Genomic DNA, 18,209 nt, shown 5'->3' on the forward strand with positions numbered 1-18,209 from the left:
AAATTATATTTTAGGGATCATATCGATATTCAGAACGATACTTATTTTAGATTGGAGCGAGTATATCATTTAGCTAACCTTATTGTAGATAAACTTATCAATAGTTTGATTTGTCATAACATGTTATATCAGCTGTATTTACGAAACATTTCAAAGGCACGATACCAAAGGGATTTGCAAAGTATCGCAATTTGATATTTCTGAAAAGATCTGAATACAAATGTCATATAGAGCAGATCTAACAATCGTTTTTCCTCCATATCTGGATAGTACGTTCTACGTTCCTCAGATGATGTAGATATACTCTTTTGCGGAGAAGTACACGGAGTTAAGATATTTAAGATACTATATTTTTGTAAAATACTTTGGTTTTAGAAAATTGGAGGCGTTTGGATGTAACAAATCTGGTAGTTTTTTTTTTAAACCATAGTATTGTCATAGGTGTGGTCTTTTTAAGTTTTAGAAACTCCACCTAGGATTTTTTTTGCCCCCCTAAATCATGGCATTGTGCGACTCTAATTTTTTAAACTGTAGTTTTTTAGTACCACATTTTTTGGAAACTATATTATTTTAGGGCCTATTTGACAGAACTCTAACTCTAAGAATTTTCTGAGCTGGGTATTCCTAGCTTCAGGAATACATAGAGCTGGAACTATGGGTACATCGAGAGTGTTTGGATGAGCTATTTTTTCTATTTTAATTTAAAAATAGAGACATAAATTATTTTATCTTTATATAAATTCAAGGTCTAACGTGAAGTTAAGAACTAGAACTCTGCTAAATAGAGGCTTAGTCGTTTTGCTTGTAAACATGAACCTCAATTCTTGTTTGACTAGCTAACGGTAGCTGCAAAATGATCCAACTAGGAGTAAGATGTGGACAGAGCGACCCTGTTTGATAAAGCTTCAGCTCTGAGACCTATGTAGGATTTAGAATTTATAGAATAAAATAAAATTGTTTAAATATATATTTTTAGTTTAAAATAAAAATAAAATATCTCAAAAACCTCTAACTGTCCACGGCTTTGACTCAAGAATTTCTAGAGCCATGGATAACCTGTCCGAGAGTTTTTTAACTGGAACTCTGTCAAACAGACCGATGCTAATTTAATAGAGCTTGATGGTGGCTTGCGGTGTTCTATTTAGATAAAGGCTTGTGTTTATATTCAGCAACAACGTCTGGCAAGTATATCTGTAATCAAGTCCGTAGTTATATTAATGGTGGTTGTATCATCTACTTTATGAGTTTGGTTATCCAAACTTAGTAGATGTAATCGCAGTGGTAAGATGTAATTCATGGTAGGATGGGATTTTTGAACTTTGAATCTTGGATGCTTTGTACTTAGGTTCTTCTTAGGGATACAAGTGGTATCCAATGAATAGTTCTAAGTAACTATTTAATTTATTTTTTTAAGCTAATTAGGTGGAGGTAAATCTTTAGTTTAATCAAGTGAGTTTTAGATGGATTCAATAAAAAAAAATACAAAACTTACATCTCTTGTTCTACTGGATACTTTAGTAGGATGATAAGATGAGAGAAATTGTTATTTCGGACCTGCAAGACAGATTGGAACTTGGCAGTTTGGCATCAGCTTTGATTAGGACTTGTTAATCATGTGAATCCTCTCATGTGGACTAGTAGAGTCACGATTATCACGTCTCTACTATAAAAAAAAGATTAAACGGCTTAAAATACTATTATCACGGGTTTCGAAGGCTATCCGGTTGGTGCCACGAGGGCGTAACAAGCCCGTCATTTTAGAATTCGAATGTTATCAAAAGACTTGTGCGTGCCGGTGATTGAGCACAGTGGTGATTCTCCGTGAAATCACACAGATGCAACAGCTTTCGTCAAGCTTTGTTTCTCCACAATGGCACCATTTTCATTTCCTAGATTACACATGCATACAATGCAAACACAGTCGTAACTCAACAAGGACGTTCATGTCGCACCGGTCGTAACTCAGTCGGATATTTGAGTCGTACGCACAGCAATTTCCTTGAATTTTATAAATAACATTAATTTAATAAAAATTAAAAAAATATCTATTTTTGAAAGAATGCCAAAATAGTATCATGTGAGCAGACGAATTGCCAACAAAGAATTTGTCGACATCTCGACTACTGACATGCCTTCTCTCGGTAATTAGACAAAAAAATTGTCGACAGGAGGCTCTACCGATAGGGCTTGTCAGAATATGGCATGTCGATACGTTTGTCGGCTACCATATGCCGACATGTTTTTTTATTTGAAACATATAACAATTTTGAAAAGTTATTTATACGAAGGTAAATGGATTTGTTTTAACATGATTTTGGCAAGATGTACCCAATAAATATGACATTAGTAAAAATTGAGGATAATCCCTCGCAATAATTATAGGTATACTGATCTATTTTTACTATATGCGTATATTAAATTAAATTTAAGAACATCAGAATTTATTTAGGTTCGGATCTTCTATAGAATAATAACACTACGTCATTTGTATTGTCTTATGAATCGAATGAATTTGTTACACAATGTCTTCCTTTTTATAAGCAAAGTCTTCACCCTCTTTATATACCAGGGGCAAAGAATTGAATAAACGCACCGCGTCAAATCTTGTGATAGATATACCCTCGAAGAAACCAACTACCTCTAACCCATCATGACTTTGAATAGGTATGCCTACTCTGCACTGGTTGTCATGCGCGTCATGTACCATCACTGAATACCGTTACGCTCAGCCATCAGACCATCCCACAATATTAAATACCACGAGACGGGTTACTACAACTTCACATCGTCCCACGACCATGCCTCGTCGAAAGCAAGTGCCTGGGGAAGAAAAAAAATACTCGAGTAGGCAGCATTAAATGAAACTTGACTGGTTATGTGAGGACCTGCTCTGCGACTAGTAAGGGCTGGTTACAGGATCTTGCTTTGCAACAAGGGGCTGGTAGCACAAGCCTCGCCTTGGTCGTACGATGCGGTCGTGATCTTGACACCTGCGGTTGGCTGACACTTGGCACGTGCGTGACTCACCACGTGGGACACCCCTTACCTATTACACCAAGAATAAATTAATAGTAAGTAAAATATTATTAAGTAGCGAACCATTAAAAAAGAAAATGTGATTGGACTTAATTTTTCAAAAATGTTAGCCTTTACAGATATAGACTCTTCAAACATAGATTTTTTTTCAGATATAGGCTTTTTAGATGTTGCCTTTTCATATAATATGACCGCTCTAGAAAGAGAAATCAATCCTTTTTTCTAACGATTTTTTTAGACTTAGTCCATAAATTAACATGGATTTTGTGTATAAATAGGACTATAGGAGACCACTTGTAGAACAAAACCAATTACCTCAAGCTCTTCTACTCACTCTAAAATGGCCTTCGATCCCCTCCCAAAGAAATATAAGCGTAATGTGCTAATGTGAAGACCTTTGTAGGATGAATAATTCTAATGATTTCTCAGACACATCTAGAAGGAGATTTTTCATGTGTCCAAACTACGAGTATGACCCACCAAAAGGCAACTCCCTGTCATTTATTACTAACCATTCTTGTCTCCATTGGTAGTCTCCTCTACCTCTCTATGAGGTCATACAGGACCATTCTTGTTTCCATTGGTAGTCTCCTCTACCTCTCTATGAGGTCATACAGGAAATGGATACGGAGCAATCACAAGCAGATGCGTTCTTCTACGCAATGAGCATCGAGCAACATGGAGACGATTCGAGCAAATGGAAGTGGACAAGAGAAGGGAGGCTGAGCGCAAATGCATGTATGAAGAGCAGGCCCGCCAGGACGAAGAGGCCCATGAGGTGGAGATAGAGATGAAGCGTGAGAGGGCATATCGAGCGTGTGAAGTAGGACCAGATGCTACGAGGAATTAAAAGTACCTAGTTGCACTCTGTAGAGTAGCGGTTGTAACCAAGTTGTTTACATTCTTTAAGACATATTAGTTTTAGAGACGTATATGACTTGATTAGTTGGAAAGTGCATAAGTACATACCATCGTATCAGTTCGTTAGTTGAAAAATTTACGATTGTTATGTGAAACCCGTGGTGCGTTGAGGTCATAAATCAAAATTGAATCTTAAATGAATAAGCGAGAATGCATAGACGAATAAGGGGAGTAACTGTAATAGCATAACAATAGTACGGAGTACAAGTTCTATACCATAGCGATACAAAGGAGATTCCTAAGTACAAGAACATCAATAGGCACCTCCTCTGACCTGCTTGTTGGGTCCTCCTCTAACTTGGTGTTGTATCTAGTTCATTAAACACATCATGTGGTATGGTCCTCTAACTCGTCGTATCCTCCTCCTTTTTCCTCTCTCCTCTCCTCTAATCTCTTCTTTTATGCATGCGTGACCTTTATCTAGTTCATTAAACACATCATGTGGTATGGTCCTCTAACTCGTCGTATCCTCCTCCTCTTTCCTCTCTCCTCTCCTCTAATCTCTTCTTTTATGCATGCGTGACCTCTCCTATACTATTTGGAACACATAGAATCTAATGGGGTTAAGTCCCGTACGTAACGGTGACGTGACCCTTATTAAGGGTACATGTCAGTACCTGGCATGCCGACAAATCATAACGGCACGCCATGTCAGTGCCTACCGAAAGGATAATCTTTCAATATTTTTTCAAAAAGGATCTTTTTTTGCAATTTTTATTAAATTAATATTATTTAAAAAATCCAAATTTTCCTTTCACTGCTGTGACTATGAACATTGTAATTGACAGAATTACCCTGGTGGGCCCTTGTGACCTAACCTGACCCGACTAGTCAGACGGAGCAGAAGCATCATCTCATTCTGGGCCGCGGCGGGGTTCCCACTCTCCCTCCCTCCTCGCCGCCGCCGCCGTATCCGCAGCTTTCCCTCGCCGTACCCCGCGGAAGCAGGGGTTAACGGGCTACACCTCACCTCCACACCATGTCGGGCGCGGCGGCGGCGCGGGTTCTGCCGAAGGCGGTGACCTTCGTGACGGGCAACGCCAAGAAGCTGGAGGAGGTCCGCGCCATCCTCGGCTCCTCCATCCCCTTCCAGTCGCTCAAGCTCGACCGTGAGTCCCTCTCCCCCGCTCGCTCCATTCGCACGAGCAGTCCCAAAGAGAGGGTTTAAGCGTGAGGGCTAGGGGTGCGCAAGGGTAGCGTCGCCGCGTGTTGGTCGCTCGTTAAGATACAGGGAACCAGGATGGTAGGAGCCGCGGGGGTCGTGTTAGATTAGATCGTATGGTATCGTTCATGGGTGATTGTGTGGCGATGCTGGAACTCGGATTGATAGGATTCAGCAAGAACAAGGGATTCGAGTAGGAAATTAGACTGGTAGGAGAACTGGGACTGGAGATTAGATCAGGAAAATATTTGGGGAGGACGGTTCAATCCGGTTCACCGATTACAGACGCAGTGGTCGACCCTTAAAGGCGTCGCCGTTTACAGCTGGCCAGAGGCCCACACGCACGCATTAGATTTACAGGGCCCATTACTTGCTTGTATGCTTAGCTCGGCTGATGGCCCAACCACCTGGCGTCCTTGTCTTCCTTTCTTGCATTCCGTGTGCGCCTGGTGGTCATGACAGATGGATGGAACCTTGTGGTGAATTGTGGCCTCCTTGTTTGGAACTCATCCCAAAACTCAGGGCAGAGAACACCATCTGCCCTTGTTTGACCACTTTTGCCTTGATGATTCTACATGCGCAGCGAAGGTTCAGGGAATCGCACAATGACTTACTACGTTACTATTTTATGGGATTGTCAAAATCGTGTGACGTTCTGGTAGTAAATCCCGAGCGAATACAAATATATGGGCAGGAGGGGATGCAATCACTAGGTGTTCCAGGTTCAAAGTATGTGTAATCCTTGTGCTTTTTAGTTACCGAAGCCCTGTATTATTCACAGAGACTGAGGATTCTTTTCTTCTGCATTCTGGTATTTGTTCTGATTGTGAGCTAGGAATCTAGGAACCCCAGTTGTGAACATACACATTGGGGGTAATTGGCGACACAGAATCTTGACAGAAGAAACAGATGTTGTTTGGTGCTTAGGAATTCAGATTCCCTACACTCGAGAAGTGAGATTCTGCCGTCCTAGCTTAATTGAGCTGGAAATAGTTTTACACCTCAAGTTTGCTGCCAAATGACACAGAATAGCGAAACGTCAAATCAGATCGTATAATTATGGATCAAAATATGTCTATTCTGATGCAACTAATACAAACATGCACAAACCACCCCACCAGCACAGTCAAATTAGTAATGAGTGAACATTGAAAGAGGGCGTCATTCTTACTTTGCATTAGTGTTTATATTACTGGCATTTTCTTTGTAATTATTCTCTGTTACATTTGAATCTGCCAGTGCCTGAGCTGCAAGGGGAGCCAGAGGACATATCCAAAGAGAAAGCACGAATGGCTGCATCTCAGGTCTTCCTTGTTTCTAATTGCTAGCATATCGAGATATACATCCAATAAAAATAGCTATGGAGCCTAGTTTAATCTTCATCATGTTGATCATATAGGTGAATGGGCCTGTATTGGTTGAGGACACCTGCCTATGTTTCAATGCACTCAAAGGGTTACCAGGTAATTGATTTGCTTTGTCCCTCCGATTGACTTATAAATAATTTTATCATGCGCAATTTGACATAAATTAACTTTCTGTTGCAGGGCCCTACATGTAAGCCCCTTTCTTGCGCAAGCATTGTAACTCAATATCTTATCTCCAAGTGACAGATAATAAACATCGTTCACCACCATAACTCGTTGACAGACTGTTTGCTACATATCTGGTTATATCTTAATCTTCAAGCCTTCAATGACATTACTAACTGTTAAGGGTATTATTGTAATATCCTAGTTTAGGGTTTTCCTCTTGTACTCTATATATTACCTCCATAGGGCTACCATTGAATACAATATGCTATCCCTAACATGGTATGACAACTAGGTTTTACTCGGGGCGCAACAACTCGTCCCAAAATCTAGATCTACTTCGTCGGCTTCCTGTCATCTCTCTCTCTCTCTCTCTCCCCGCCGACTTCCCCGTCAGCTCTCCCTCCCGCCTAAGGTTTTACATGTGTGGCCTCGTTCTGCAGCATGGCCTATCTCCTTCACCACCCAGCGGTGGCCTCGCCGGATTTGCGTCGCCCTCGTGCCTCACCAACCGGCCCCTGCTCGTCTGCCGTGAGCTGGGCTCCTGCTTACGCGTTTGCCATGGGCTCCCTTGCACAAGTCCTACTTGCCGTCGGCTCCCCTCTCACGTCCCCGCCTCGCTCCGGTCGACTGGGCCCACTACTCGTTAGGCTGGCCTCCCGCTACCCGTCAGGCTGCCTCTCCTCCGCCAGCCTGCCGACTACTGCTGGCTTCTATATCAGTGTCGCCCCGCCCCACCCCGCCGCATGGTCTTCTCGCCGCCAGGTAGATCTGGTTGCTCCATCCGGCTGGTAGGTCCTCTTCCGCCTGCTACCGTCCAATGGCCTCCCATGCGTTGGAACCTCAACGCGCTCATGTGGAGGCTCACGTTGCTCTCCTCGGCTTTGGTTCCCCAACGACGTGGCAATGGTAGGGACAGGTGGACCCAATCTCCCGTCGGTTCCGCCTTGTCGTCCCCTCTTGCTCCTGCCTGTCTCTCAGATCCCCACACCATTGTTATCTCCCCACGCAAATTCACGAGCTACGGCGGGTTCGTGGCATACTTCGTGGGATGGTCGGCTTATGGGCCCAAGTCTTGCATGTTGCTACTATGCAAGGCTATGACCTAGTCCTTTTATTTGATGCTTTTGCATCTAGCTTTAGCATTTATTCTACTCCTGCTGTTGTCTGCGTGGTGTTGCTTGTAGCATTAGCCTATGTTGCTAGCTTCTTTGCGTCTAGTTTTAGTGGTTGCTAGTTTGTGGTTTAATGTAGTCTGTTGTGTGCCGTTGCTGCTATTGTGCTAGTCATTGTGTGGTGGTGCTGTTGCTAGACTGTGCGTCTCTTGTCTTAGAGTCTTTGCAATTATGCTGCGTCCATCCAAGTATCAATCTCTCTTTTAGTTTGTCTATACCGTGCGAGTCCATATATTCCTTCGTCCATTAGTCGATTTCTTTCTAGTCAGCAACTTAGCCATCTAGATCTTTCTATAGCTTTAGTGACAACTTCCTCTATTGTCTCACTACTTGCCATTACTTTATTCGTAATTCTTGATCTAGGGTGTTCTTGTGTCATCTTGGTATTTCCGTAGCCCTAGTGACACTTTCGTTAGTCGTCTTACTACTCATCGTCGCTTTGTTGCGAGCCTTGATCAAGGGCACTCTTTGTTGTCATCATCATGACTACTGTGCTTCGCTATGCACTTCTTCGGCTTGATTCGACAAGATTACAAGACTCCAAGACGGCTTTGAAGAGACAAGTTTTTGGATGTATTAGTCTAAATTTATTACTTAGTGTCATCTCTTTCAAATGCAACGCTATTGCATACGTCTTGCATTTGAGAGGGATGTTAATGGTATAATAGTCAAGGGTATTATTGTAATCTCCTAGTCTAGGGTTTCCCTCTTATACTCTATATATTGCCCTCATCGGGCTACCATTGAATACAAGTTGCTATTCCTAACACTAACATCTTTGTTCTTTATTTGGATATCTTGCATACATGAATGAACAGAAAGTGGTTTCTTGAGAAGATTGGACACAAAGGTTAGAAATCTAACCGATTCTTATATCTTTTGTTCCTGAATCTGTCATGTTTTACTGGATAAACTCATGTGTGCAAAATTTGAAATTATAGGTTTGAACAACTTGTTAAATGCTTATGAAGACAAATCAGCCTATGCTATGTGCATCTTTTCCCTTGCTCTTGGACCAGGAGAGGAACCAATCACATTTGTCGGAAAAACTGCTGTAAGATGTCATTTTCTGTTCATGGAGTTCTATTCTGAAGTCCGATGTAACTTAGGCTGAGCTTATTTATTAGAATCCATGCTGCCGTGTTGCTGTTAGCAAACCTGTATATTAGTTCAAAGTGCAGCTGCATTTTCAAAGTACAAGTAACATTGCTGAATAGAAGGATTTTTTCCACTGTCTCTGTCATGGTTATTTAGTCTTGTTCCAACATTTTTCTGCATGTTTACCTTGGTTAAAGTAGCCCATACTCACTTCTGTGTATCATGCTATTTTGATGAATTCTGCAGTCTTTTGTTTGTTTTGACAAACTCTAATTAAATTTCCTTTGTTGTACTATTTTGTCATGTTTTGATGCTGGCTTTCGTTATGCAGGGGAAAATCGTACCTGCTAGAGGGCCTACTGATTTTGGATGGGACCCTGTATTCCAGCCAGATGGTTTTGAACAAACGTGAGTTTCATGATAGTTCCTACATCTCTTGCATCCCTCTTCATCTGTATACTGACTGCCTGGCATGTAATGCAGCTATGCTGAGATGGACAAGTCAGTGAAGAACCAAATATCTCACAGAGGGAGAGCTCTTGCTCTGGTGAAAGAACACTTTGCATCTGCCAACTACACATTGCAGAGCGATGGGTCTGCTTGAATTTGTTTTCGATTCCCAGACAAGAACATCACATTCTGGAATGTAACCGAACTACTAATTTTAGTGGCGATTGTGGTAGATTCTTAAAGTTGTTATACATAGATGTACTATACTTTTGTTTGATTGTGCAATACTTGGTGCCTGATATAAATTGCACTTGCAATGTGAGTTGCACTTACACCACATGGAGAGCGTAATTTTTATCTTCACTAGAACTAGGTCCATTTCCATGTTAAGAATCAATAACTTGCAAAATCTTCTTGTTATCTTCACTAGACTTACATGGAAACTGAAAAAGTAGTTCCTGTCCTCAATTACGCCATCAATCATAGTAAAAGAATATGCTGCAGCTAAATATCAATAACTTACCAAAATGCCTAAATTCCGCGCCATTTTCCCATACACAGCACTCCTCACCGGTAGCAACGCATCAGAACACAAACCGAACGCACATCCAGATTTTCACACAAAAGACTGCACTAACTGCGCTTCTGCAGCTAGACTGCCACTCTCTATGACCTCCGGAGCTTAATGTTGAGAGGCACCTCCTTGTAGGTGGCGACTCTTTCCATGGCCTGCCGGAGCGGCCTTCCGAGAGACGATCGGCGCAGGCACCGATGCCCAAGCCTCTCACTGCCAGAAGCACTCTCGGGATCAATTTTGCAGCTGCCGATGGGGAGCTGAACATCCTCTAACTCGAACAGGTCCTCCTTGCGGTCGCTTGGCTGTGATATTCTCATGGACTTCCTGCAGCGACAGGTGAATGATCTCAGTAAACTCAATTGCTGAATTTTTCGTTTGCTCAAATGTTGGCAAGAGTTTTGAGCCCTGCGTTTACCGTCTCTGCGTGGTCTCCTCCTGCGGCAGTGCTAGTTTCGTTGACGCCATTGGTCCTAGAGGTGCAAAACATTGAGCAATCAGTCATTCATTCAGATGAAATCGATACAGGTCATGCGCGCAAAATGGTTAATGGAGGATTGGGGATTACATCGAGATCCCAGCATCCGTTTCCTGCTGGCGTTCCCGGGCCTCTGGATGCTTCCTGTATGCGATGCACCTGAAGTGGGCTCTGGATCGACTACATCTCCATCTTTGGTCTGTGCAGCTCTATCAGAGCCCAAATGCTGCGTCCTTTGGATAGCCGTGTGTGTTCTCTTGAGGGTGTGCGTTGCGCATTAGCGGACTCAGGATTTTTTCGTAGGGTAAACATCAAAATTTTTTAAACCATAAATTCGATAAAAAGTATAAAATTTGATAGAAAATAATACAAATTTGGTATAATATCGTAAATTTTGGGCTATACCAGAGTAGTCCTGAACCTACCGGGACCACCATGTGGGTCCGCCCCTGGCGTTGCGCTGCTGCATCACCTTCTTTGCATCCTGTAGCAAGAACACAAAATTCAGCATTTCACACCATATTTCAAGAAAATGAAAACTGATAGGGAAATTAGTACCTCCAATTCAGATGTTTTCACTTTAAGGGCGGCTCTTGAGCACGCAAGCTCATGCTGCAAGCCTGCAACGCTTTCAGCTAGTGGAAAAACAGTGACTAATTAGATTATTGTTGAAAATGCCATGAACAATCTAGTGTCTAAAAAAGTGTAACTCTGTTTCTTCCAAGATTAAGCTCCTGCAAAAAAAAAAAAAAAAAAAACACAACACGATAGGCAACCAAATAAGCCACATGACAAAGGTCGTTTAATTGTAAAGACCAAGAACTGAGCATTGTAAGTTTTCTTGCTGAAAATTGGGCGGGAGAAGGAGAAGCACTTACTGCCATCATCTGAGAATTGGCCCGCGCAAGCTCCCAATTGGCGAGCCGCAACTTCTGTATCTCGGTCCGGCTCAACTCTGTGGTCTCGCTGTAAACACCAAAACCAACCCGAATCGAGTTAGACCAAAAGGTGCACATCAAGAACCCCAACCTCTCACAAAAGTAGACCGATCGATAGAAGAAACCGGTGCAGAGCGCAGAGACTCACTTTTTCTGCTCGAGGAGCCTTACAAGATCCGTTTTCTCCTGACGGAAACAAAATTTTTGGGGAAAAAAAGAGCAACGTTAGCCACATAGCACACACCAGGATAGTTATCAAGAGACGGTGGTGGGGGATCGGGGGATTTCTCGCCTTGACCAGCTGCGCGACACCACCCTCCGCACCATCTGCCGCCTCGCATGTCTACTCGTCGTCCTCCTTGGCCGACACACGCCTCCTTAGGTTGGTGATGTCGCCGAGCGTTAGTGGCGGATTCAGGAATTGGCAGTTGGGTATTTCAAAGCCAAAAAAAATTGTCCAATCCAAAGTTATCGAAAGTTCACAGTAGCATAAATTAAAAGTACAAATTGTTCAAACTAAAGATGTTCCATACTTCCATATAAGAAATTACAAAATATTTTAAAAAAATTACAATGTAACTTTAACTTTGCGTTCCTTCATAGCTTGATACCGGTTGATGATATCACTATCCTTAACTTGCAAAAAAAATAAAAAATTCCCGCTCAATAAATGTGGCCAAGCAATCGTTCAAGTACTGATCTCTCATCCTATTTCGTAACTTATTCTTCACATAATTCATTAAGTAAAATACTCTCTCCACACCAGCAATTGCTACGGGAAGTATTAGCACCAATTTGATAAGATTATAATATCATGTTTGATATGCTTCCTTGCTTCAACAATCATAATGGAAAGCTCAGCAAGATTTTTCATTTTTCTAAATATTTCATCTCTATGCATATCAGTAATAAAATAATTGAAGTTGATAAGGAAGATGGTTCATCTTTGATCTTGAAAAATCATTAGGATAAACTTGAGCAAACTTAACCAAATTGGCTTTATCATAAGCCGCAAATGAATCAGCAGGATTGAATGATGCCATGCAAAAAAACAAATCTATGTTTATCTCATCAAACCTGTCATTAAACTCTCGAAGTTGCCGATCAATGACACTTAAGAACATGTCAACATGAAAACGATGCAAATTCTTGACTTTTTTTAAAGAACCTCTTGTCTCTTCCAACCGGTTTGTAGAAGCAGTCCATATTAGCAATATTGATGCCATACTTGATAAAAAAGAATTGACATCTTTAAGAAAATCATTCCATCCACTATCTTCTCGCAGTTGTTGCAATTGAATCTTTGTCAAAAATATGAGATCTATTGCATTAACAATATCTTGATCCCTCTTCGGCAAAGCATGATTTAAGTCATCTGTTTACCCAAATACGATTTGCATCAAGTGTGCCATGAATACAAACTCAAATGACTCAAATGTTGTCAATATTGTTTGTGCTTATGAGCACTCCGTGCCTTGAGAGTGATATTTGCAAACCCTTATGAGAACACGCCGGATTGAAGAATACAAAGAGATAACATGCATAATAGTTTTGTAGTGAGATCCCCAACGAGTATCTCTTGGTCTGCTTAAACCCATCTCTTCATTCTGACCCCTTCCAGTTTTAATGCCACCCAAATCTAATTCTTGTATAAGTCTTTGAGCTTGTGCTACTTGAAGCATTTGCGTCTTCTTACAAGAATTCCCAATAAGAGTCAACAAAAAATCTAAGTTGCTCAAAAGACCAAACACAATCTAGGTTTTTCTTAGCAACAGTCATAAGAGTTAATTGAAGTTGATGTACAAAACAATGCACATAATAAGCAGAAGGATATTCATCCATAATTAGTTTCTTTAGACCATTAGCATGACCCTTCATGTTACTAGTCCCATCGTAGCCTTGCCCACGTGCCATAGACAAGCTCAATGAATGGTCCATAAGCAATGATTGAATTGCAGATTTAAGTGTCAAAGTAGTGTTATCAACATGGACAACACCGAGAAACCTCTTAACTACCCTCCCCTTTTTGTCAACATAGCGAAAATAAAGAGCCAACTATTCTTTTTGGTACACATCGCTAGATTCATCGGCAAGTATTGCAAAATAGTCACCACCAAGGTCTTCCATGATAAGCTTAGTAGTTTCTTTGGCACAACTATTGATGATATCTCTTTGTATTTAGGGGGGGGGGGGGCAGTTAGTTTACAATTCTTTGGAGCATTCTTCAAAACTACCTTGCCAACTTCTTCAAAATTTTCTGGTATCCAATGTAGTAGTTCAAGAAAATTTCCTCTATTAAGTGAATTTTCACTTTCGTCATATCCACGACAAGCCAAAACTTGACGCAAAAGAAACTTCAAGCATTTAAGTGAATAGGTCAAACATGAAGTATATAGAATCTTCTCTTGTTTGGTGGTGGAAGCAAAGTTCTCAAAGCTTTAGGTGTAAGGAAAGAATTATATTTATCTTGAGCTACATTATGATAACTAGTCATATCACCATAATGTTTTGCAACCCTCTTTCTCATGTGCCAATTTCTAAATCCTCCTTTTACAAAAGCATAGTCCACCAGAGCAATTAGTTTTATGCTTGAACAAATAGCAAACAAAACAGAATGCAGCATCTAGTTCCACACTATATTCAAGCCAACTAAAGTCATCAAACCAAGTAGCAATGAAGCATTGTGGTTTACCTCCAATTTTCCTTATAGGAAAGTCATGGCCTCGTGGTTGACATGGCCCCAATACAATATATCCCCTTATCACTGAGTTTTGTTCATTGACAACATAGTTTTCGATGAGAATCCTCTTTCCAGAATCATGAGAAAGAAAATAAAGATCATAAATAGCTTCATCACTTGATTCATACTCTAATTCATCACCATCTCTGATAGGGGACAAAGGGGAAGGTTCTAAAGGATCCGTTATTTCTGTGCTTGCTATCTCAGGTTCATTGCTAGCTATCTTTGGTTCGATTGGTTCGGGCACTTCTCTTGCTATCTCTGGCTGAACGGAAGGTATACTTTGATACGGAGCTTGACTCTCAATAGCAGTTGATTGTTGCGTTGATGTGGAATCTACCTTCCATGTCTTTGCAACTCTTTCCCATAAAGATTTCAAATCAATTGATTTCTTCTTCATTTTTCAATTCAAAGCTCTATTACGATCTACATGAAAACTGAAAACAAACACACCTGAGAACTAAATAACAATACTATGTGTGCAAGAAAATTAGAAACTAGGGGAAGGGGAATTGGGGATTCTGTCATTCTCTGATTCTCACCTGATGTAGTGCTACTCTTGGCTGTGCTGCTTGCTTGTGCTCAGTACTCACTACTCAGGGAGAACGAGCAATTGAGCAAAATACTCCCCTACAACAAACTCTGCTTTCTTATGCTGCTTATCCCGGTCGACTCTAGCTACGAGGTAGGGAGGTAGCTAGATTTTCCGCCCCAGGAGGCGTCAGTCATCAGCGCTGCTGGAAGCCACCAGCTCCCTGATCCTGGCTCCATCGCTCCGAGCACCAAATCCACATGCTGCTTGCCGCCAACATCCTGTGCGGCTGTGCCTAGGGTAGTAGTGCATGTAGAGTTGGTTTGCTAGGCAACATAGCAGGGCAGGTGCCAGGTAGAGTTGTTGGCCTGTTGGGCATTTGGGCTGAGGCCTCAAGAAATGAAGGATATGGCCCAACTAAAACTATACACATGTATATACCTATTGTATACTTAATTTTTTACCAAAAGAGTTGGGTACTGGATCCACCACTGCCGAGCGTCCTCCTCCTCCTCGATGCGACAACATCGGCACACCACCTGGTCTTTGTCATCGCCGCCGGCGCTGCGGGCGGTGAGACAGCCTGCTGGGGCACGAGGACTGCTACCTCCATGGCATGTCAGTCATTCGTGGTAGAGTAGTCCACGAGGCGAGGGGAGAGGAAGGGGAGAGAAGAGGCCAAAGATTGGGAGGTTTGGGAAGGCACAACGGCTAGTTTGGAGGCAACAACTATTTGAGGAAGCAAGGGGTTCAGGAGCCACCGGGAGCGGAGGGATGTAATACCATCTCTAACCATATTACTTTCATTTCATTTCCTTTCTGATTCCCCTCATCATTTATATGATCTTTATTTTTTCTTCTCTCTAATAGCTTCCCTTCGAAGAGATTTGCAAAGGAAAATGAGAGAGAATCCCAGGGTGCAGGGAATGTGAGAGAGAATCCCTTCATAAATTGAACAGTAAAGCAAATCCGTTACAGTACTGAAGAGAACGAGAATCTCTTTACGAAGGGAGCGGGACTCGCGAAGGAAAGCCATTGGAGATGGTCTAATGTTTCAAACTGGAGCGGTGGACAGTGGGATCAGACGGTGGAGATCGAGCTAGGTGGGGGAGATCTACGTTAGTGGCCAAGCTGGGTATAAGGAATCTATGAAGTATTTGCTTTTGAGCTAGCTATAGGACATGTTTGTTAGAGCTCATCATGATTCAAATTTATTTGGAGAAGTGATTTTCTAGGGAAAGTGGTTCTCAAATTATTCTCTATGGTAAAATTTAATGGTGAAAGTGATTCTATGGAAAAGTTAATAAGGGGAAGCTATTTTTTTTTCTTCAGTTTATAGCATCTATTTTATTTCAGAGAATCACTCACATGGAATCACTCTAGAAACTAAAAATTACAAACTATCATTTGACAGAGATCCCACTAATTACACTATAAAAACTAATCTAGGAGCTCTGTCAAACATGCTTATACTTGATAGCGTGAACAGAAAGTACATAGAGGGGTGGTAAATCACCAAGATGGCGAGTTTCTCATAGTTGAAAATTATGGAAAAGAAAAATAGCCAAGAAACTGCGCCAGACACATGCTAGTTTTGTTGAAAGCTAGTTGTGTAAACCATGCCCCCTAATACAAATCGGTAAGCTATCCAACATAGGATCAGCCTCCACAGAACATTTGCAACCAAACACAGCCAAGGCATGCGCCACCGTATTACAATCTCTAGGCATAAAAGCAAAAGAAACGCTAATGAAATTCTAGTTAACCATGGTATTGATCTCACAAGCAAGGCCACCCGAAGCAATCAAGTGGTACGTCGATGATGTCACAGCTTGTTCCACCATGAGTGCGTCTGTTTCTTCAATAACATGACCCATGGCGTGATCCATCGTTGCGTGGACTTTCAACTATTTTACTTGCCCGGGATATGGAAATCACAAGGGGTTAATTGGCCACTCCATTACCTTTTGTTCAATTTGGGACACCGTTGTTTGGAAAAACTATTGAGAAGGCAACGCCTTACAATCTAAAATAAGAAAAATCAGGTGCTTTAGAACCACTATTATATATCCATAAGTTAAGCAAAGGTGTGCTTATTGGGAGGGGGGTGCTACCCTATTTATAGCAAAAGCAACCGGCTATTGTTGCTACCGTACATCAGTTCAGTACAGTATGCCACCTGTCACTACAGGACGTTGGTTGCTATAGTACTGCCACCTGTCACTACAGGCCGTCGATTTGCTATAATGACGCCACCTATCACTATAGTATCGACATCAGAAAAAAAAATTAAACTACACACAAGTACTATACTAACATTACCCCCGTAAGCCTTGTGTGTGTGCTTTAGTTTAATTTGGACCATTCCAGTCCTAGCTCTAAGCTCCTGGAATTGAACCCGTCCTAATGCCTTTAATAAGATGTTAGCGAGTTGGTCCATAGTGCCATTGAAGTCTACACTGACACTCCTATTGTCGATGTGCTTCCTGTGCTCATGGAACACATAGTTTTTGCTCAGTGCTAGAGTTGATTAGTTGTCAACCTTGAACTTGACGGTGTCGGCATGTTTCCCCTTGAAGTTGCCAAGCAATCGAGCCAGCCACACACCTTGTGTAGTTGTAGTGGTGGTGGCGACATACTCTGCTTCATAGGACGACAGGGCTGCCACCCACTATTTGAGGGAATGCCAACTCACCAAGCTGTTGCCGTAGAAGAACAGAGCGCCAAAAGTGCTCTTCTATGTATCAATGTTGCTGGCGAGGTTGCTGTCGCTATAGCCAACCAGCTGTCCCTCCTTTGCTTTCCTATAGTGGTCCCCGTACTTGATCTTCCTGGCTACATAGTGCAGGATCCTCTTCACGGCCGTCATATGCTCCTGAGTTGGCTGCTCCATGAAGCGGCTCACGAACCCGATGTTGAAGGCGAGATCCGACCATGTTTGGACAAGTTAGCGGAGGCTTATGAAAAGCCTCATGTACTCCATTGCATCCACTTCTATCGCCGTGCTCTTGCAACTGAGCTTTAGCCGTTCCTCCATCGGGGTGTGAGTGGGATTGTAGTCTCTCATCCTCGCCATCTCCAGGATTTGAGCGACATAGTGCGCTTGACATAGCGTGATGTCTCTGCTACTGCTCTATTGGACCTCGATCCCAAGGTAGAAGGAGAGCAAACCAAAGTTGCTCATCCTGAATTGAGTCTTCATCTCCACCTTGAATCAATCGATCTCCTCCTTTGCCAATCCTGTGATGATTAGATCATCATGTAGATCCCAAGGAGCAGTAGTGTGTTGCCATGGCCACGTCGGTACATTGCATGTTTGTGCACGCTCTGCTTGAAGCCGAGAGCCCTCAAAGTGCTGTTGAGCTTCGTGTTCCATGTGTGCGGTGCTTGTCGCAGGTCGTAGAGCACCTTCCATAGACATATGACTTTGCGCTCCTCTCTGGCGATGACGAACCCCAGTGGCTGTGCAATATACACTTCCTCCTTTAGTTTGCCATTGAGAAATGCCGATTTTACATCCATGTGATGTACCAACCATTCCTCTTAGGCAACTAGCGCCAACAGCAGGCTCAC

At 42.2% G+C, this 18,209-nt stretch overlaps 3 protein-coding genes across 3 annotated transcripts; 1 reads left to right on the forward strand and 2 right to left on the reverse strand.

The window, feature by feature from the left end:
• The first annotated feature begins 4,779 nt into the window (after positions 1-4,779).
• On the forward strand, positions 4,780-9,711 carry LOC133907380 (inosine triphosphate pyrophosphatase). The gene is made up of 8 exons (XM_062349414.1): positions 4,780-5,066; positions 6,359-6,423; positions 6,519-6,582; positions 6,667-6,676; positions 8,645-8,676; positions 8,768-8,880; positions 9,256-9,332; positions 9,408-9,711. Exons 1-8 carry the CDS (start codon positions 4,937-4,939, stop codon positions 9,526-9,528), a joined length of 612 nt encoding a protein of 203 aa, XP_062205398.1. The 5' UTR covers positions 4,780-4,936; the 3' UTR covers positions 9,529-9,711.
• Positions 9,712-9,725: 14 nt separating this feature from the next.
• On the reverse strand, positions 9,726-10,696 carry LOC133907381 (shugoshin-1-like). Its single transcript, XM_062349415.1, has 3 exons — positions 10,517-10,696; positions 10,367-10,421; positions 9,726-10,275 (listed from the first exon to the last, which is right to left on the reverse strand). Exons 2-3 carry the CDS (start codon positions 10,414-10,416, stop codon positions 10,041-10,043), a joined length of 285 nt encoding a protein of 94 aa, XP_062205399.1. The 5' UTR covers positions 10,417-10,421; positions 10,517-10,696; the 3' UTR covers positions 9,726-10,040.
• Positions 10,697-10,807: 111 nt separating this feature from the next.
• Positions 10,808-17,529, reverse strand: LOC133907143 (uncharacterized). Its single transcript, XM_062349184.1, has 6 exons — positions 17,419-17,529; positions 17,244-17,307; positions 11,513-11,550; positions 11,305-11,392; positions 10,985-11,061; positions 10,808-10,910 (listed from the first exon to the last, which is right to left on the reverse strand). Exons 1-6 carry the CDS (start codon positions 17,527-17,529, stop codon positions 10,848-10,850), a joined length of 441 nt encoding a protein of 146 aa, XP_062205168.1. The 3' UTR covers positions 10,808-10,847.
• Between the last annotated feature and the right edge of the window lie 680 nt (positions 17,530-18,209).

The sequence above is a fragment of the Phragmites australis genome, chromosome 24 (assembly GCF_958298935.1).
Source record: "Phragmites australis chromosome 24, lpPhrAust1.1, whole genome shotgun sequence".
Taxonomy (NCBI): domain Eukaryota; kingdom Viridiplantae; phylum Streptophyta; class Magnoliopsida; order Poales; family Poaceae; genus Phragmites; species Phragmites australis.